A 22,208-nucleotide genomic window follows, 5' to 3' on the forward strand; every position below is an offset into this window, starting at 1 on the left:
CCAGCCTTAATGATCTCAGGTTCCGTATTTTTAAAATGAGTCAAGTCCAAACTTTGAAGAAGAAACAGCACCGTAACAGCTTCAGCATTACAAAGTTGCTAGGGGTTGGTTTTTTTTTTAAATTTCCACGTTCCAAGGTAGCACAGGTAGTGGCCGCCCTAGCCCTTCCTCAGGAAAGTTAGAGATAGCCTTTCATCCCCCAGCCACAGACCTGGCTCAATTACAGCGTTGCTGCAGGATAAGGTTAAGGGGATGGGGGAGGACGGGGAGGACGAGGGAGACAGAAACAGAAAAATCAATTCAAATTACTTTGACGACAGTGACTCAGAGTCGTCTCTGATAGACACGAAAGCTCCAGGATGCTGGCGGCCCGGACCGGGGCAGCCGGGAGTCAGATCTCAGAAGAGAATCCCAAGTTCAGGAGACAATCTGGGCTTTCCACGGGGGGCAAAGACAAATCTCCCAAGAAAGCCTCAGAGAATGGGAAAGACCGCAGCCTCAGCCCCACGGGGCAAACCCAGCTCAGGGCTCGCCAGCTGGCTCTGGTGCGCGAAGTGGAGATGAACTGGTACCTAAAACTCTACGACCTGTCCAGCGAGCACACCGCCGCCCACACCACCGGCATGCCCCACAGGTAAGCCTCCGCCCCTCTCGGCGCGTGCTTCGGGAGACTCCACTCTTCAGAGTGGATGCCGGATTTCTTTTCCTGTGCTGCTGGAGATCTTAATGGCTCTAATTGTTTCATGGATGATTGACACTCCCAAATGTGTAACCACAGAGCAGGAACTTGGCGAAAATGGCAAATAATGCTCCCTGGATTGTTACTCAAAAGACACCCCGTGTAAGGAGGCAAAAGACCCTCAAGGGCTGGCAGGAGCAGAGGGTATGGCATTCAGATCCCTTTTAAGTGAAAATCAGAGGAGCTCAAAGATCGCAGGAAAATGCCCCTTTCCACCATAGCAACAAAAAAGACTTTGCAGTCGTTTTGCACTTCCTTTACCTTGAGAACTTGGGGATGAAGGAGGGAAATGTGTTTTGCTTGTTTGCAAAGTGTACAGTTGAATAGTGTGACTTTGTTGAATGACAACTTACTCTGGCAATCGGAGTGCAGAGTAGAACACCCAATATGACCCAATGTGCAATCTGCAATATGACCCAATCTGACCCCAATATGGGGGTCTGAGACCCTCCTCTGAGTAAGGAAGACAGCATCAGGACAAAGGGTACATTTCAAAAAAGTGGGGAATCTCTCTAGATTTAATTTCTGTTCTTTTCTCAGCCTCAGCTTCAAATACTGCAGAACAGAAATAATTTCACAAATCTTAATGTTATAAGGCAAAATGCACTGAGTAAAAGTGGTCTGAGTCCTGAAATTTAAGAGTGCTTATTCCCAATTGCTACAAAAAAATCTCTTAGGAAAAGGATAATTTTGCAAAGAAAGTTATTGTGAAAATAAGGCCTGAAATAACTATTTTCATTAGATGGTAATAAAAATTAATTAGAAATGAAACGGTCAAAGTATAGAAAACTTCTTTTGTAGAGACTGTGTGGTAGTATGGACATTCTGGAATGTACTTACTAAAGCATCCCAGTGTGCTCTGCACTGTCCCTATTTTTATGTTTCTAATTCCAAAAGGACACTATAGAAAAGTTTATCTGGCCATGAAATCAATTGATTTAGCAATTGATGCCTGTAGACTAAACACTTGTTGGAGTACAAACTTCTAAATGCCCGAATTTCCCTTTTTCCATTCCCTTTTCATGGCAGGAATAAAATAGATATTTCCAAATCTAAGCCACTATTTAAAAATCAACATTTAAGAAATAGAACAAGATAAGGTTTCTAGAAATGTTCTGTGAAATACATTTACTATTTATGGCCAGAGTGATTTGTCTGAAGCTCTTGTAAGCTGTCGTGCTTACATTTGGGGTACAAGGAGGAAGGACCAAAGAGAATGGCCTCAAGTCAGAGAAAGCTTGAATGACCTGTCAGTGTTGGACTTCACATCTATAAATCTTAAAGTTATCATTAATGAGCTTCTGGAAAGAGAGTTAAGTGGCAAAGCCCTGATAATGATTTCCTTCCGTAACGCATTCTTTTACTTACTGTAGACCAGAAGCTTAAAGGAGTAAAGGAGTAAAGACTCCTTAAAGCAGTCTTACACAGGAATTTTATGATTCGGTTTTATGTTCTGTTTTATGATCATAAAATTCCTACTCTGTTATCTGATGGTGGAATAACATTTATCAGGTCAGAGGGGAATATTCATTCAGGTAACCAGATTTAGCCAGCAACTTTTGGGAAGAAACAAATATCTACTCTTTTTTTGCTTTACTCAAACAATACTAACTTGTCCTTTAGTCAGAAGACATGACCCAGAATTAATGGTTTCTATGGTAATCTGTGGGGCAGGGTTATTAATCGTTGATTTGCAGTAACTTTGGGTGTCCTTTGTTTAGTGAGATGTTCAAGAACAGTGAAAATCATTTCTATGTTACACCATCAAAAACAGCAAAAAAAGTCTCCTCCCCCTTTATTTTTGCAACATGATTTCCTAGGAGGAAACTAGTGTGTGCAGTTGGAACTAAGTCCATTTATAAATTAGATTTATCTCAGAGCTCTGTACATGCATATCTCAGAAAAAGAGTTCTCATTGTCAGCTCTTTTCCTTTTTATACCACAGTATTGGGACTACCTACCTCAGTTGAGTCCTTGAGATCATTAGGATAATGACCATGACTAATGGTACAATCCCCTTAAATAGTAATGTAAGTAGTAGAATGTGCACTCCCCAAGCCACCTGTTTTTCTTTCATTTATAGATGAAAAGCATAGCCCAAGAGTGATAATTCCATTAGAGACCTGTATGTAGAATATAAATATGATTAAAATAAGAACAAATGTATTCATCTGTGAAACCTGACTTATAGGACAGAATATGAAATGCATTGAAGAGTCCTTGAAGATATACACATTTGCTATGGGCAAGGATTTTATGGGTTGTTGGTTAATGGCCATCAATAGGAAAATGCTAGAGGGCTCTAACTCTAATTTCCTTTCTGAGAGGATGGAGTGACAATATTTTACAGCAAGTTAATTCTAGTTCATGAGGGATTTGAGAATTGTCTTATCCTTGGATTCAATAATAACCTATATTTGAAAAAAGAGTATTATTAAATGATTAAATGAAAGCATTAGAAATTGAGAGGGGCCCAGCCGTCCTGGTATATTTAAGAAATAAAATTGCAGGAAGCAGGGCAGAGAAAGCACATTAGTTTTGTGGGAAATGCTTCTGACCCCCTTTCCGGGGAGAGATCTGTATCTACATAGGATTACATATGAAACAATCTAATATAATTGCTTCATACTGATTGGCCACTTTACAGAGTTGACTGATCTCCCTGTGATCCTGGTGTATTTTATACGAGGGTCTCATTTCTCTGCATAGTGAGAAAGAGTGTTGCAGGGGCCAGCGTCCTGAGGTTGGAGGCTAAAAGTTGGCTTTAAGTTCTTGTGTAACTATAGATATGATTTTTAAAGAATTTATTTATTGTTTTTAATAGCATTTTTTTTTCAGATTACAAAAGTAGCATCTAAACAAGGTAGAAAAATTTGAAAGCAAACACATATAAAGAAGAAAGGCAATACTGTTAATAATTGGTGTACTTTCCCCCAGCCTTCTGAATTGGAATCATTCTATACATTCTGTTTTCTACCTTTTTTTTCTCACTTAATATTATGCCAGTCCATTTTATTATCTTAAAGATAGCTTAAAAATTTCTTTCTAAGGACTATATCTTATTATATTATTGCTTAGCTATTCTTATTTTGTTTAGTGTTTATCATTATCATAAATAATATTATAATAATGTCTTTATATCAGATTTGAAAAATATATCTCTGGTTATTTTTTAGGCTCTACTTCTAGAAGAATAATTAATGGGTGAATATTATACATACTACATTACATACACATATATACAAACACATACATATTTATTCTTAATGTACATCATAAATTGCTTTTTGAAAATATTTTCTCAATGTGCTCTGCTACCAGCAATATTTGGGGATACCTATTTCATTGCTTTCTCTATATGCATAGTGTTTATATGGAATCCATAGCATTGAGGGTTTTTTTAATTAAGCTTTTAAGATCCCAATGTAATTAACATACAGTGCTATATTAGTTTCATATGTACAATATGGTGCTTCAACAATTCTATACGTTACTCGGTGCTCATCACAAGGGCACTCTTTAATCCCTGCCCTATAGCACTGATTTTTATAGTTAAACAAGTTGTTAGGTAAGTTAATTAACTTTTTTGAGTCTCAATTTCTTTGACTGCAAAAGAGGACTAATAGCATTATAAGGGACCGTTAGTAAAAATTAAATGAGATAACGTACAAATGATTTGAAAAGAGTAATATATTTTGTTTCCGAATTCTCTAAAAGGTTGCGATGTGACCCCATATTGTTCATGGTGTGTCGAAAGCTTATGAAGGTAATTAAGGATGGGGTGACTCTTAACATACCTGGCAAAAATGTGCACCTCACCTGGCACCTGACAGCTGAGAGGATCCTGTTGTGCTCAATTAATATTTATGGGATACCACTGTGTTCTTAATAGAGGCTTTCTGGGGATTCATACAGTCACCATCCTCCTGGGGAAAAATGACTTGGGGATAGAATACAAAGAGCTTTTAAGTACTTTTTAATACAGTATTAACATTCCAAACCATAGCTGAGTGAACCTATTAAATTGAAATGACTGGGGACATTCAGTGGGGCAAGTCAACACACAAATGAACATTTAGCTGTAGCATTTTAACAGTGATTTCTACCATCTTAATGAATGTTTCTTCTTAACCAGAGAGTTACATTGGGCCACATTTCTAGTGTTTCCTCTTTCTGCTATCAAAACTCCTTGACTTCCTAGAAATCATTTACTTCTGCCTGCTTCCAGAGGATCAGATGTAGTTCTGCGTGAGGACAAGTAGTTCTCCAACGTCAGTTTTGGTGGATTCATTTCCTGCCAATAGGGCAGCAGGTGATCCATGAGCTTAGTAACCTCTGGGTTGAGTTTATGCAGGGAGATCTGGAGTTGAGAATCAAGCCTGAGATCAGTGAATGAACATTTAACAACCACTGATTGAGCCTCCTCTTTGTACAAGACCCTGTAGCTGACACAAAGATGAATTAGGTAAGAATTCTGTCCTCAAGATTCTTGAGGGATCATAAAGTTCATAAACCTCAGAAGGAGTGAGTGCTTTCAGCTGGAGTGCTTGGATCTGGACTTGGAAAGTGAGCAGGACTTGAGCAAGAGGAGGTCGGGGCTGGAGAAGGCAATATGTGTAGAGGGAAGAGTGTGAGCAAGGTCACAGAAGTATGAAAGTGTGAAATGGAAATGGAGAACTGCTTTTTTTGTTCGGAAAGTTTCTTGCAGGCTGGAGCCAGGAGTGTGGCCAGGAGAATGAAAGAGAGGAGATCATTTTCAGAGACTTGGGAGTCAAGCAGAGACTAGACAGGGAGGGGAGGCAGTGTGTGTAGACTCTTCTCAAGAAGAGGCGATAAGAAGAGAGTGGATGATATTTGAAGTCTCAATCAGGGTTCAGGGAGAAGTTTGTAGGAGAAAGCTGGTCTGTAGATGTTTTTTGGCAGAAAGGAAGAGTCCAATGGAGAGATAAAGTATGTAATGCAAGTAATGAAGCCATGACCCCAAAGAGGAAGAAGACAGGTCAAGGCCACTGAAGGCAGGTGTTAGCTTTGGCAAAGGGAAGTGTTGGTGGAGCCTGGTGGTGAAGAACATACCTCTGGAGTCCCGTGGTCTACAGGCTGCGTTCCAGTAGTGTCACCTACTGACCAGAGGCTCTGGGCAGGCCCCTTGCCTGACACAGTTGGTTTGGAGGTTAAGGCCATAGTCCAGGAGCCAAGCTGCTGGGTTCAAGCCCTGGCTCTGCCACTGACCAGCTGTGTGACCTAGTTTCTTCAGCTGTTAAAGGTGGATAACGAGAATACCAATTCCGTACAGTTATTATGCAGATAAAATGACTTTTAAATAAGGAAAGCACATGGAGTCTGGTGCATAGTAGGTGCATTGTTATATGAAAGTCCTTAACATGGCACAAAAACAGACACACAGACCAATGGAATAGAATAGAAACCCCAGAACTAGACCCACAAACGTATGGCCAACTCATCTTTGACAAAGCAGGAAAGAACATCCAATGGAAAAAAGACAGCCTCTTTAACAAATGGTGCTGGGAGAACTGGACAGCAACATGCAGAAGGTTGAAACTAGACCACTTTCTCACACCATTTACAAAAATAAACTCAAAATGGATAAAGGACCTAAATGTGAGACAGGAAGCCATCAGAACCTTAGAGGAGAAAGCAGGAAAAGACCTCTCTGACCTCAGCCGTAGCAATCTCTTACTCGACACATCCCCAAAGGCAAGGGAATTAAAAGCAAAAGTGAATTACTGGGACCTTATGAAGATAAAAAGCTTCTGCACAGCAAAGGAAACAACCAACAAAACTAAAAGGCAACCAATGGAATGGGAAAAGATATTTGCAAATGACATATCGGACAAAGGGCTAGTATCCAAAATCTATAAAGAGCTCACCAAACTCCACACCCAAAAAACAAATAACCCAGTGAAGAAATGGGCAGAAAACATGAATAGACACTTCTCTAAGGAAGACATCCAGATGGCCAACAGGCACATGAAAAGATGTTCAGCGTCGCTCCTTATCAGGGAAATACAAATCAAAACCACACTCAGGTATCACCTCACGCCAGTCAGAGTGGCCAAAATGAACAAATCAGGAGACTATAGATGCTGGAGAGGATGTGGAGAAACGGGAACCCTCTTGCACTGTTGGTGGGAATGCAAATTGGTGCAGCCGCTCTGGAAAGCAGTGTGGAGGTTCCTCAGAAAATTAAAAATAGACCTACCCTATGACCCAGCAATAGCACTGCTAGGAATTTACCCAAGGGATACAGGAGTACTGATGCATAGGGGCACTTGTACCCCAATGTTCATAGCAGCACTCTCAACAATAGCCAAATTATGGAAAGAGCCTAAATGTCCATCAACTGATGAATGGATAAAGAAATTGTGGTTTATATACACAATGGAATACTACGTAGCAATGAGAAAAAATGAAATATGGCCCTTTGTAGCAACGTGGATGGAACTGGAGAGTGTGATGCTAAGTGAAATAAGCCATACAGAGAAAGACAGATACCATATGGTTTCACTCTTATGTGGATCCTGAGAAACTCAACAGGAACCCATGGGGGAGGGGAAGGAAAAAAAAAAAAAAGAGGTTAGAGTGGGAGAGAGCCAAAGCATAAGAGACTCTTAAAAACTGAGAACAAACTGAGGGTTGATGGGGGGTGGGAGGGAGGGGAGGGTGGGTGATGGGTATTGAGGAGGGCACCTTTTGGGATGAGCACTGGGTGTTGTATGGAAACCAATTTGTCAATAAATTTCATATATATATATATAAAAAAAAAAAACTGTGAGTTCCAGAGCTCCCATTGGATCAAAACTTTTAAGGTATTGATCCAGCCCAGAGGAAAAACAAAATTATATAGGAATATGAAGGTCACAGATTGCTAAGGCTACTGCTCTTTCATTGTAGCTAAAAAAAAAAAAAAAAAAAAAAAAAAAAAAGTCCTTAACAGAGTTCCTGACACACGCTCCATGCCTTGTTTTTATCATGAGACTATTACTGGGTCTATTATTAGAGGTGCCTCCCCTTTCTGGAGGGTACTAACTCTACTCTCATTCTGCAAATGGGTGTAAGAATACCTAGCTGAGAAGACTGTTGTGCAAATTCCATGAAATTATAAAAAACATCTGGTGAAGACTGGACACTCAATCAGTTTTGGTCCCCTGCCCCCTACTCCTCCTCTAATGACCTAAGGCATAGTGGACAGCACCAGTAAAATGATATCAGGGACAGAATATAGAGAGATAGAAATGTGCTACAATGGAATAACTAAAAAAAAATTTTTTTTAGCATTTATTCACTTTTTGAGAGACAGAGACAGAGTGTGAGCAGGGCAGGGGCGGAGAGAGAGGGAGACAGAATCCGAAGCAGGCTCCAGGCTCTGAGCTGTCAGCAGAGAGCCCGATACGGGGCCTCAATTCACGAACCGTGAGATCATGACCTGCGCTGAAGTTGGATGCTTAACCGACTGAGCCACCCAGGCGCCCCTGGAATAACTAAATTTTTAAGCCAATATTATTTTTGTTAGAAAATACCATTGATTAGATTCTTTGGTTATTAAAGAAAAAGCTCTTTTCTAAAAGGTGATACATGTTTCTTATAGCAAGCATGCAATGTTTATATGAGAAGTCACCTAGAGGTGCGTTTCTAGACATGTTAGAACATGAAGATGTTTTTGTGTAGCTTAATTAGACCATGAGCTAGAAAGATTGCTTCCTAGTTCTTTGTTCTGTTGTTTTGTATGTTAGTGCAAATCTTAGACTATTGAATGCCTGGGTGAGTGGGGGGGTGAACCTCAGTAAGACAGGCATTTGATTAATTAGAGAAAGTTCCCAGGATCCCAGCAGCAGCCCTTGGGGAAGGGTGGGATTGCTATGGTTTCTAAAGGTGACGATGATATCCTTTGACGTAGGGCCATGAGGCTGTCAGTGCTCTGTGCCGCTGTACCCCCAGGGTGGTGAGTTGCAAGTAGGCATCCCTGGGCAGGCGCACCAACCTCCACAGTAGTAGCCAAATACATAGGTGCTGGCTTCCTTCTGCATCCCTGTGACTGCCTTTTGGGTTACTTGGGAAAGTCAAGGCAGTTTCTCAATTTTGGGTCATGTTTGCGTGTGTCCAATTCATTCTGAAGGATTGTGGACACACTGAAGGCAGCGTCTATGTCTTGGTCTTCTAACTTGCCCACATATTTCTTTCCAACTGGATGTCAGTGGATTAGGGAGAGCGCAGAAGCCCTGGTTCCCCTGAAGAGGAGGAATGGCTCCTCTTGGCTTCTGCCATTCCGGGGAGTGGGCTCATGTAACGACAGCAGCATTCGTTGAGGGGCTTGCATCCATGATTCAGATTCCGTTTTGCCCTGATTGTAATAAGGTTTTAAAATTCTCCAGGACTCAATGTCTCCTCTGTAATATGAGAATACTAGACAAGATGATCTCTCAGGCTCTTTTGAGCTCTGAGCCTACTTGGTATCACGATATCATAATCCAGAGTAAAGGGGTAGCATTTGATTTCCTGCTCACTGACCTTCACAGAGATTGTGCCTTTGTGTTGTCTCTGCAAGGAAAAGGAAACATGTTGATGCTTTGTTTTGAAGTGTAGGAGCAGTAGAAAATTCTCTGATTTTTAAAGTGAATTGTTTTAGCGATTGGTTGACCATTAGTGGATATGTTTGATTATTTTTAAGTTTTCTTTTTTTTTTTTTAAGATTTTATTTTTTTTTTAAATTTTTTTTTTCAACGTTTATTTATTTTGAGACAGAGAGAGACAGAGCATGAACAGGGGAGGGGCAGAGAGAGAGGGAAACACAGAATCGGAAACAGGCTCCAGGCTCTGAGCCATCAGCCCAGAGCCCGACGCGGGGCTCGAACTCACGGACCGCGAGATCGTGACCTGGCTGAAGTCAGACGCTTAACCGACTGCGCCACCCAGGCGCCCCTAAGATTTTATTTTTAAGTAATCTCTACACCCGACGTGGGGCTTGAACTCACAACCCTGAGGTCGAGAGTTGCATGCTCTACTGACTGAGCCAGCCAGGCGCCACTAAAGTTTTCTTTGAAAGAAGGAGACAGAGTTACACAAACACCTTCAATCTGTGATGTCCCTGTTTATGAAATGCTTTCACATACATTATCTTCTGTGCTAATGGTTTTATATTTATTTTCATGAATATTGGGAAGAAACGTATAGCTTACACCTCAAACCTGCAGATTCATGGCTGTTAGGGCAGAGGACAAGGCTAAGGGTTTTTTTGTTTTTAAAGTTTATTTACTTATTTTGAAAGAAAAGATATGAGCAGGGGAGGGGCAGAGGGAGAGGGAGAATCCCAAGCAGGCTCTGCACTGTCAGCGCAGAGCCTGACATGGGGCTTGAACTCATGAACCTTGAGATCATGACCTGAGCCGAATCCAAGAGTCAGATGCTTAGCCAGCAGAGCCACCCAAGCACCCCTAGACTAAGTTTTAAAACCAGTGAGTCAACTTAGAGGAAAATATTCACTGAATATGAGTAGACGTGGAACTCAGATCTGACAAAAATTCTGAACATGGTACACAAAAGACTATTTTATCTCCTTCACATTTATTAAGCACCTATGACACGTCACATCTATATCTTTCCATTTAATTCATACAGCAGCCCCACAGACTTTTAACCTACAGCCCTCAGGGGTAAAGAGTATGGCTCTGCTTATTCACTTTCAGTCTAGTGTTGATTATTTTTTCTTCTTTTCCCATGAAGGGGGTAGAGTATTTCCTGGACTGTCTCTTTGTTGGCCATGCTCATCTCTATTCCAGGTTACCTGTTTGAGCCACTGCTATGCTACTCCCTGTCTAAGGTCAGCCTTCCCAGCTCTTTCTCTACATGCTGAATGTTCTGCTTCCCATGGGTTGGGGTAACATCATGCTGTGATTTTAAAATTTAGCCTCAGTTTTATGGCTTAGTTTTGTTTTATTTTATTATTATATTTTTTAATGTTTATTTATTTTTGAGACAGAGAGAAAGAGACAGAGTGCGAGTGGGGGAGGGGCAGACAGAGAGGGAGACACAGAATCTGAAGCAGGCTCCAGGCTCTGAGCTGTCAGCACAGAGCCCGATGCGGGGCTTGAACCCATGAACCGTGAGATCATGACCTGAGCTGAAGTCGGACGCTTAGCCGACTGAGACACCCAGGCGCCCCACTTTCATTTTATACAGATTAATTTTATTTTATACAGCTTCATTGATTAATCTTTTACATTTGCCCTGCAGCTTACAGTGCACTTGTGGTATCAGCCAATGAGGGATGTTGTGTATCTTGCCTTCTCTGTGAGCCTCAGGGACTACATAAACCGTGGGCAGGCTAACATAAGCTCTGATGTCAGGCCAACCTAGGTCCAAATCCTGATTCTACTACATGTTCTCTACGTGACCTTGATCTCAGTCTCCTCCGTTGTACATGGGAATAACACTACTGCACATTCATAGGGTGGGGAAGATTAAGTGGGAGAACATCTATAAAAGTTTTAGCACAGCGGTGACCGCAGGGAGAGGGCCCTTCAGCAAATGCTATTATTACCATTCCCCCTTTTAAAGGGCCTTCTGTTATTTTATCCCCGTACTCTTCTTTTTGTTGGATTCCTTCTGTGAGCTCCCTAGCCTGGGAAAATTCCCCAGCCATAAGAGAACAGCAGGACTTGCTGCTTCCATCCTTGCTTCACTTAGAACTCTGTTCTTCTAAGATTTTCACTTACGCCCTCATTTAAAATCTTTTCTGATTAACAAGGATCAAACGTCTTTCTGACATGTCCTCTCTCCATGCACAGTGGATTGGCCCCTTGTCTCTAGGATAGAGAGGCCTGGGTTTAAATTCTGGCTCTTTTGTGGGCCAGTTGTGCCAATTTCAGCAAATCATCTCTCCTCTCTGAGCTTTAATTTCTCCATCTATAGGACGGAAATAAAAGCATCTGAGTTATTGTCTACAATTTTAAAGATTAGATGAAAGTGCATAGGTGAAATGGTATGTTATAAACTACTAACTATATGTTGGCTATTATTTTTATTACCGTCTGTTCTGAGACATTGGCTGTAATTCAGTCTAGAACATGGCTTGAGAAAATGATTAACTCTAATCTGCTTTTCTAGTAAACATAGGGGTAAATCCCACCATATTTCTTTCCCAGATCCTGGACAGGTTTCTTGGGTACACTGACAAAGACCAGACCATCTATCTTGTTTTTTTTTTTTTCTTTTATGTTTATTTATTTTTGAGAGAGCGCACATCAGGGAGGGGCAGTGAGAAGGGAACAGAGGATCCAAAGCAGGCTCTGTGCTGACAGAAGTGAGCCTGATGTGGGGCTTAAACTCATGAACTATGAGATCATGACCTGAGCCGAAGTCAGATGCTCAACCGAGTCACTTAGGTGCCCCTTGCCTTGCTTCTTTTTTTTTTTTCTTTCAATATATGAAGTTTATTGTCAAATTGGTTTCCATCCAACACCCAGTGCTCATCCCAAAAGGTGCCCTCCTCAATACCCATCACCCACCCTCCCCTCCCTCCCACCCCCCATCAACCCTCAGTTTGTTCTCAGTTTTTAAGAGTCTCTTATGCTTTGGCTTTCTCCCACTCTAACCTCTTTTTTTTTTTCCTTCCCCTCCCCCATGGGTTTCTGTTAAGTTTCTCAGGATCCACATAAGAGTGAAAACATATGGTATCTGTCTTTCTCTGTATGGCTTATTTCACTTAGCATCACACTCTCCAGTTCCATCCATGTTGCTACAAAGGGCCATATTTCATTCTTTCTCATTGCCATGTAGTACTCCATTGTGTATATAAACCACGATTAAAAAATTTTTTTTTAACGTTTATTTATTTTTGAGACAAAGAGAGACAGAGCATGAACAGGGGAGGGGCAGAGAGAGAGGGAGACACAGAATCTGAAATGGGCTCCAGGCTCTGAGCTGTCAGCACAGAGCCCGACGCGGGGCTCGAACTCACGGATCGTGAGATCATGACCTGAGCTGAAGTCGGACACTTAACTGACTGAGCCACACAGGCGCCCCTAAACCACAATTTCTTTATCCATTCATCAGTTGATGGACATTTAGGCTCTTTCCATAACTTGGCCATTGTTGAAAGTGCTGCTATAAACATTGGCGTACAAGTGCCCCTATGCATCAGTACTCCTGTATCCCTTGGGTAAATTCCTAGCAGATCTATTGCTGGGTCATAGGGTAGGTCTATTTTTAATTTTTTGAGGAACCTCCACACTGCTTTCCAGAGCGGCTGCACCAATTTGCATTCCCACCAACAGTGCAAGAGGGTTCCCGTTTCTCCACATCCTCTCCAGCATCTATAGTCTCCTGATTTGTTCATTTTAGCCACTCTGACTGGCGTGAGGTGGTATCTCAGTGTGGTTTTGATTTGTATTTCCCTGATGAGGAGCGACGTTGAGCATCTTTTCATGTGCCTGTTGGCCATCCGGATGTCTTCTTTAGAGAAGTGTCTATTCATGTTTTCTGCCCATTTCTTCACTGGGTTATTTGTTTTTTGGGTGTGGAGTTTGGTGAGCTCTTTATAGATTTTGGATACTAGCCCTTTGTCTGATATGTCATTTGCAAATATCTTTTCCCATTCCATTGGTTGCCTTTTAGTTTTGTTGGTTGTTTCCTTTGCTGTGCAGAAGCTTTTTATCTTCATAAGGTCCCAGTAGTTCACTTTTGCTTTTAATTCCCTTGCCTTTGGGGATGTGTTGAGTAAGAAATTGCTGCGGCTGAGGTCAGAGAGGTCTTTTCCTGCTTTCTCCTCTAGGGTTTTGATGGTTTCCTGTCTCACATTCAGGTCCTTTATCCATTTTGAGTTTATTTTTGTGAATGGTGTGAGAAAGTGGTCTAGTTTCAACCTTCTGCATGTTGCTGTCCAGTTCTCCCAGCACCATTTGTTAAAGAGACTGTCTTTTTTCCATTGGATGTTCTTTCCTGCTTTGTCAAAGATTAGTTGGCCATACGTTTGTGGGTCTAGTTCTGGGGTTTCTATTCTATTCCATTGGTCTATGTGTCTGTTTTTGTGCCAATACCATGCTGTCTTGATGATGACAGCTTTGTAGTAGAGGCTAAAGTCTGGGATTGTGATGCCTCCTGCTTTGGTCTTCTTCAAAATTACTTTGGCTATTTGGGGCCTTTTGTGGTTCCATATGAATTTTAGGATTGCTTGTTCTAGTTTCAAGAAGAATGCTGGTGCAATTTTGATTGGGATTGCATTGAATGTGTAGATAGCTTTGGGTAGTATTGACATTTTGACAATATTTATTCTTCCAATCCATGAGCATGGAATGTTTTTCCATATCTTTATGTCTTCTTCAATTTCCTTCATAAGCTTTCTATAGTTTTCAGCATACAGATCTTTTACATCTTTGGTTAGATTTATTCCTAGGTATTTTATGCTTCTTGGTGCAATTGTGAATGGGATCAGTTTCTTTATTTGTCTTTCTGTTGCTTCATTGTTAGTGTATAAGAATGCAACTGATTTCTGTACATTGACTTTGTATCTTGCAACTTTGCTAAATTCATGTATCAGTTCTAGCAGACTTCTGGTGGAGTCTATCGGATTTTCCATATATAATATCATGTCATTCTGCAAAAAGTGAAAGCTTAACTTCATCTCTGCCAATTTTGATGCCTTTGATTTCCTTTTGTTGTCTGATTGCTGATGCTAGAACTTCCAACACTCTGTTAAACAACAGCGGTGAGAGTGGACATCCCTGTCGTGTTCCTGATCTCAGGGAAAAAGCTCTCAGTTTTTCCCCATTGAGGATGATGTTAGCTGTGGGCTTTTCATAAATGGCTTTTATGATCTTTAAGTATGTTCCTTCTATCCCGACTTTCTCGAGGGTTTTTATTCAGAAAGGGTGCTGGATTTTGTCAAAGGCCTTTTCTGCATCAATTGACAGGATCATATGGTTCTCATCTTTTCTTTTATTAATGTGATGTATCACATTGATTGATTTGCGAATGTTGAACCAGCCCTGCATCCCAGGAATGAATCCCTCTTGATCATGGTGAATAATTCTTTTTATATGCTGTTGAATTCGATTTGCTAGTATCTTATTGAGAATTTTTGCATCCATATTCATCAGAGATATTGGCCTGTAGTTCTCTTTTTTTACTGGGTCTCTGTCTGGTTTAGGAATCTTGCCTTGTTTCTTAATATCAGGAAGTGCTTATTGAATCCTTATTATCTACTGGGCACTTTCCTTTGACCATTCAGTTTCATCCCTACCAATAATCAACCAGGTGGCTATTGTTATCTCCACTTCATGGGAGGAAGGCTTACAAAAGATACTGCCTGGGTCCAACTCAAGTAAGTGACAGAGCCAGAACTTGAACCTGGGTGGTTGGGTGGCAGATGTCACCTCTTAACCCCACAGAACACTCCCTTTCCCTCATTTGGCTTGATTGTAGATCGCTACTGAGATATCACTTGAGTAATTTTACCTTTCACTTTCCATCACAGTATAAGGTTCCTTGATGAGGGATGTGGGAGTCACAGCTCCTTCTCCCTGTTTGAGGTCCTTGAGTTTGGCCTTACATGAGTCTAGCCAAGGGCTGGGGGTGGGGGCTGGAGAGCAGCTTAGATGGCAAAAAAGTCCCTCAGATGGAGAGCAAAGGGCTGCATGATACAGTGGGCTGTGAATTTCGGTATTTATTCAGGCTTCTCTCCATGGAAGTTATTTCCATCAAAAGAGCTGTGTGAGAGCAGAGGCTCTGGAAGCCCTCACATGGCATCCTCTATTAGATGAATTTAACTGAATTTCAGATCTTTGGTTTAAGTCAGGGTCTTTGGCCATCTCCCTCTCACACAACTCCAAGAGGAGGCAAACATTACACAGCAACAGCTGCCTTGACCTTTCCAATTTTAGCTCGTGGTCATCACTAAATGGCACATGCTAATGTGCTGCCAGAGATTTTTGCTGTTGTTTTAGGTGCTTTTCTGCTCTCTGGGAGGATGCAGTGTGGTTTTGAGAAACACATGCTCACATCTGTCTGGAGATGATGATTGAAGTGATGTTTCCTCCCCCCGCAGCCTCTTGAGTCATCAGGCATCAAGTCTTGCAGTTTGGAAGAAAAATCTCCATTCCAAGGCAAGAGAGGTTGGGGGTTTCATGTGCCTTGGTACACACATCACAACCTAATTGCAAACAGAAACTTGCCAAATATTTCTCACCAGGACATTAAATTTAGCTCCAGACCAGATATCTGATTCTGGTTCCCAATCTAGGAAGAGTTCTTGAATGCTTATTATGGTTAGGCTAAAAGTGAATGCCCCTCACTAAATAGAGTCCATTGATTTCATTAAGGGACACTCCTCCTGCTAAGTCCTGCAGGTTCAGTGACTTGACCTAAGAAAGTTTATTTCTTACTCATGGGAGCCCAGTCAAGAGTAGGATTGTCCCATCAGGTGAAATCCAGGCTGATGAAAGTTCTGTCATTTTTGCTTTTGTTTTCTAAGCTGGCTAGTGACTGAGAATTGACATCAATCCAGCAGACAGAAGAGAGTTTGGAGGTTGATTTTAAGGGTACTTTATGGCCCAGGCCTGTAAGTGGCACTTGTAGGCAGAAGTGACATTGACTGGCACTCAATCACATGACCGTTCTGAACTTCAAGGGAGGATGGAAATGGAGTCCAAATGCATGCCTAGGAAGAGAGAAATGAGCATGATGAACAGCTGGCCAGACTCTGTCACAAAGCCATGGTCAGAGCAGAATAAAGGAAGTGCTGAGGCAGAGTCTGTTTCCTATAACAGGGAGAGATGAAGGGCATTTCTTTACCCTCAAGGCCATTCTCTTTGTTCAAAGCCTGACGCACCCACCTGATGATAGCCACATGGTGGGTCAGTCTCTTTTGGCTTCTCTACTTGGAACTTCCTTTCCTGTTTTACTGAGAAGCCTAGCGTCCCTCAGAAACCCGTAGATGGTGATCTGCTATAAGCTTGGCAAGGACTTGGAACACAGCCTTACTTACATCAATCCATGAGTGCTCAACTCTCATTTTGAACCTCTCAGAACTTTTCTTATTGCCCTAAGGATCACTGATGGGTGGGTGAGCAAGAGCTTCCTGCAGTTCGTGTTTTGTTCCTCCTCCACTCGGCTGTGAGATGGAGTTGCTGCAGGGCAGGAGGTCATCTCTTCCCATGGTGACAGCCAAAGGCGCTGGCGCCACAGACGCACGCTGATATCTTATGAGGCGGGATCAGGCACATGGAAACAGAAGTCGGAGAGCACTTATTGAGAGCCAAGAGGGCTCATTAATTTCGTCTGTTATTTCAGAACTGGTCAGGTGTGTTTTTAAGAAGAGCTTCTATGACAGCATGTTCATTCAATTAACACTCGCGCTTTTCTGGAGGGCACCTACAGGAGTCTTGACAACAGACAAGCCGGTCACTCTGTTCTCAGCAGCAGGATCCAATATGGTTTTGAATGTAATATTATTAAATAATATGGCTTATCATTTATGATGTCCTGGCATTCCTTCCCTGGCTCAACAAGAGCCTCACACAAGATACGTGCATATTTTTGTGTGGAATGGTGAGGAATTTGAGGAAAAAATGGTTAAGAGAATTTGGGTTTGTATTCAATATACTTTTTAAAAAAATTATTACAAATTATTACAAATATTTATAATAGTTCACTTGTCAAAGTCCAACGTGTATTCTGTAGCTTCATCTTCTTATTTAATTTGATTACAGCAATAAACATTAAGTATGAGACAAGCTGTCCAAAAGGGCTGTTGAATTATTTAATTACCTCAGGGACTAAGGAGGTGTAGTCAGGGCAAACTATTCCATAAGTGGGATGCATTTGAAAGATCAGCTCTTTCTGTCTCCAAGCGCAGTAATTTGAATGATGTGATCCAAACACCAGTTGCTTGTTGAACAAAACATTAAATGCTTAAATCTGTTTATATTACTTTAGGTTCCAGATGGTCATCTATCCAAAAGAAATGGCAAAGAAGTATCAAGTTGAAATGTGTTTTTTAAAGTATTTCCAGTTAAATGAATATCCAATGAAGTCAATATTCAGAATTTAGGATTGCTCTTATATTACTGTTTATGTAATATTGAAAGAATTCCTAACAAGCACACTAGAAAATTAAGCAGAAATTCATTCAAGAGTTTCGATCATCTATTACGTTCAATTCTGGGGATGTAGGGCACATAAGATAGGGTCCTTGCTCTGAGTAATCTTGGAGTCCTTTCAGAAAAGACAAGACCACAATAAAGTTTTATTGGTGCCGTATGAGAAGTAGAAATGGAGTGCTATGGAAAGAAAGGAGTACTTAGTTCTGCCTGGAGGTAAGGAGACAAGGAAGAGAAATGTCAGGAAAAAATAAACACAAGATGCACCGTTTCGGCGGATTTTTACAAGGAAGGTGCAGGAGCTCGTGAGACCATGAGCCAGCAAGGAGGCAGGGAGGAAGGGGCAAGGGAAAGAAAATGCGTGGTCTGTAGCTCAAGAACAAAGCTGATCTTTTCTTAGGCTAGTCATCAGCTAAACCACCAAGTTGCTAGTGATGGAAAGAAGTTTGTGAGAAGGGGCAAGACACTATTTCTAAATGCGGAGATTAGTCACAATTAGGCCTTGCTCATCTGACACTGTCAGAGAATGGAAATTTTCACTCAAGCGATTTCCCCAGTACCTGAAACTTTCTAATTTCACAGTCAAGGCTCTATTTTTAACTTTTTAAACCTGAAGAAACAACTCGACAACTCTAGTTTATCTTAGTAAATGTCAGCTATTGTGCTATGTTAAACTGTCCTCGGGGACGATTAAGGAGTATAGAACTCTTTGCCTTGAAAATCAGAGGCTTTATTCGCTCTTAAATTTTGTCTTCTGTATTTCACCCCCTCCATTACTTTTCCTGTATCCGCGTCTTGCTGTAAATTTTTCTTGCTGCTGTCAATATGCCTGCCTCTCTAATAGCTTTTTCATCTCATTTGCTATCCTTACTCTGCTGGGGAGTGGGAAATAAGAAGCTTCGTTGTGCTTGAATTATGACCAAGAGAGAGTAAATGGTTTATAAACTGAGGTGCCCTCCCAGGAGGTTTGGGACTGGGGCTTTGTGATGTCTTATTTGTTCATTTGTTTATTCTCGGTTGTGTTCTATCTAGCAAGGCTGCTAAACAGGTGACCTCTAAAAAATTCGGTCGTTACTTTATTTGAGCTAGCATTTGAATGTGTTTGGGAAAATGCCAAATGCTGAAATTGCTTCACATTGGAGTTTATCTTGGAATACTCCTTAGAGATTTTAGAAGAGCAAACCATGAAGAACACAATTTTTCAAAATGTGGATGGGACCCTTGTACTCTATGTTTTATAAATTTCCCCGCAGACAGAACATTCTGTCACAAATCAAGTAAGCAAAATGAAGCTATTCATTTGTCTTCCACAGCAGAAATACACGGAGGGCTTTCCAGTGGATCATGTTTTCAACAGTATTCCTTGGAACATCGGTCAATGGTTAAACATTCACAATTATTACATGGTGAAATGACATTGCAAGAGGCGGTGCGGTGTATTTGGAGATTTAAAATATATAAACTGGGGGTACCTGGATGGCTCAGTTGGTTGAGCACCGACTCTAGCTTAGGTCAGGAACTCATGATTGGCGGGTTCGAGCCCCACATCGGGCTCTGGGCTGATAGCTCGGAGCCTGGAGTCTGCTTCAGATTCTGTGTCTTCCTCTCTCTCTGCCCCTCCCCCACTCACACTCTGTCTCTCTCTCTCTCTCCCTCTCTCTCTCTCTCAAACGGTAAAAAATTTAAAAACAGTAAAAAAATTTAAAAAAATATAGACTGATTTAGCTCTCTTTGTGGAAGTAGTGTTTTTTCCCATTTTTATGAGGAAGAAACTAAAAACTCAGAGACACTCGCATTACACAGTAGCATATCATCAGCCAAGGATTTAAATCTGTCTGTCTACCTCTAAGCCCATGCTCCTGGAAACTTGCATTTTATTCCAGTCCTCACAATAACTGATTCTAAATGTTGCCCGGTTGGTCTGGATGTTTTTTTCCTTATTTGTAAAACAAGAGAATTGAACCAGTCGATTTCTTTTCTTTTTTCCTTTCTTTTTCTTTTTCTTCTTTTCCTTTTTCTTTTCTTCTCTTATCTTTTATTTCCTTTTTTGTTTTGAGAGAGACAGAGAAAGAGAGAGCGTGGAGTATGTGTGCACACACGCGAGCAAGTGTGAGCCATGGAGGGGCAGAGGGAGAGGGAGAGAGAATCTTAACCAGGCTCCATGCTCAGTGTGGAGTCCCACATGGGGCTCAGTTTCACTACCCTGGGTTCATGACCTGAGCTGAAATCCAGAGTTGGATGCTTAACCGACTGAGCCACGCAGGTGCCCTGAACCAGGTGATTTCTAAGATTTCTTAGAGCTGTAGTTAGAATCCTAGATTTTTTAGATTATTGTTACATGCCTGGAAGAGGATGATGAAGAGGTAGATTGGTTCAGCTGGAATGATGCCAAGAAGACCTCACAGCAGTGCATCGTATCACAAAACTGAACGTGTGTGTTATTAGGCCTTGCTTTTATAGCTGGGATTCACTTTTCATGGTGCCGCTCTGTGTCCCAGACTCCCAGCCTTGTCTCTGATACGTTCCTGACCCCAAAAGGATAATGTGTGGAAGATGGGTGAGCCTATAGCAGAGCACATGGAGCAGGGACCATGGAGGTGTGGGATTCTCTGCAACGTTCAAATCTGCTTTCTGAGTAGACGCTGAAGGAGTGATGGGGGGATTTCTTGCCAGATGAAGAGCAAATCAACTTTATTAGATAATATTTCCCTTCTCTTTAGAAAAGAGGAAGTCATATATTTAAAGCCATCCCATCATTTTGAAGTCATGCAACTCATAGCATTGATGTCCCCTGAAAATGACTGCTTGCTGCATCTACTAGGTCGGCCACGTAAAGCTTTGGCTGCTGTGTGACACTAGGGGGCGCCATCCACACCGACGACAATGCCCAAGGCAGTCCTTGGCGTTGTGTAATACCACAGATATTATAACAATAACCACCATTTAATGGGCCGTGCATTCTGAGCCAGGCACACCAAACACTGTGCTTCCTTTTATCTTCACAACAACCTTATGAGGTAATATGGAGAGGTGTATTTTCCAGAGGAATTAATTGGAGCTCAGCAAGTGCCCATGGTCAATCCACTAGTGTGCTGTAAAGGGTAGGATTCGAATCCAAGTCTTTCTGATTTTGCAGCCCATGCACTTTCCACTATATTCCACCCCCACTCCATGGCCAATGCAGGCTGGGATAAGGGGGGAGCATGTTCTTAGCATCCTGAGAGCATTACTTCAGTAATGACTCAACAGCTTATAACCATAATACTATCCTGGTTTCAAACCTTTAATGGCCCAAGATTACTTAAAAAGAAAGTGTAAAACCTACATAATAGGACTGCGGCCCCTTCTCTCACCCTTCCTTCCTCCTCACCTGCCTCTTTTCCAAGGTACTCTGTGTCCCCAACAGCCACCTTTCAAGGTATTTCTGGCCACAGGGCACCCTTTTGCACATTGGGTCCCGTTGGCCGTTTCCATTGCATTAGTCTCAGACTAAAGGCCACGTTTTGGCATTTTGGGGGGGACCTTTTGCAGAAAGAACAAGATGGTTACCCTCAAAGTGATGAGGGGAGATTTTGCTGCAAATGACAAACTCTACTCAAAGATGCTTTCTGGTTGTGGATATGGGTCAGTGTGGGATAAATGCAGGATGCCGGTGAAATCCCAAGGGTCAGCCCCGCCCATAAGCCCTTCATAGGCCAAGGAAGAGACCTGTACATGTGGTCATCCATAAGTATGCTTCATTTTTGTAAAGCAAGGCTATAATGTATATGCCTCTGTATGTATTAGAAATATGATTATACATTGAGGAGGGGCTGCTTTATGTTATAATGCAAAAGTACATAATATACAAGCAGCAGGGATAAGGAAAAGATGTAAAGGAGACTGGGACTGAGGGGAGGCCCTGCCTTCAGAGCTGAGGCTGGCTGGGCGGGGCTTTCCATTTGTCCCATGCTGTCATCCCTCGCACTGTCACATGTGTTCTCTCCCCAATCCCATTGGAACTGCTGTTGTCTATTATTAGGAACATTTCGTCCTAAAAGGAGGTGAGACGGATTGGCCCTAGCTCATAGCTCACTGCTTTATAAGCTTTACTGGTCTCTCCTCTCCCTCCTGGGAACTCCTCAAGGGCAGGGGTGAGGTTTTCTTCATCGTGTTGCATTGATATGACACGCACATATTCACCTGTGGTCTCACTGCACACAACTAGACTCCCAGGTGCTTCTGCAAAGGTGGAGAGAAGATGGCAATGACAAGAGGAGAAAGCCCTGTGATGACTCCCAGTGGAACAAGGCAGGCATCTTGGTCAGGTGACTGCTCTCTTATCACAGCATCGCCTGCAGAGCACTAGCCAGCAGACC

General features: G+C 41.9%; 1 protein-coding gene across 2 annotated transcripts in view; it reads left to right on the top strand.

Annotated features, from left to right (window-relative positions):
* Window positions 1-359: 359 nt before the first annotated feature.
* The window catches only part of KCNAB1 (potassium voltage-gated channel subfamily A regulatory beta subunit 1), a 417,565-nt gene continuing 395,716 nt past the window's right edge, over window positions 360-22,208 (top strand). For both annotated transcript variants that reach the window (XM_047099247.1, XM_047099250.1), the window contains exon 1: window positions 360-634. In XM_047099247.1, coding sequence (XP_046955203.1) covers window positions 360-634 — 275 coding nt within the window. The remainder of the gene's footprint in view (window positions 635-22,208) is intronic.

The sequence above is a fragment of the Lynx rufus genome, unplaced genomic scaffold (genome assembly GCF_022079265.1).
Source record: "Lynx rufus isolate CCGP_SWC_20201006 ecotype Redwood Valley unplaced genomic scaffold, mLynRuf1.p SCAF_5, whole genome shotgun sequence".
In the NCBI taxonomy this organism is placed as follows: Eukaryota; Metazoa; Chordata; class Mammalia; order Carnivora; family Felidae; genus Lynx; species Lynx rufus.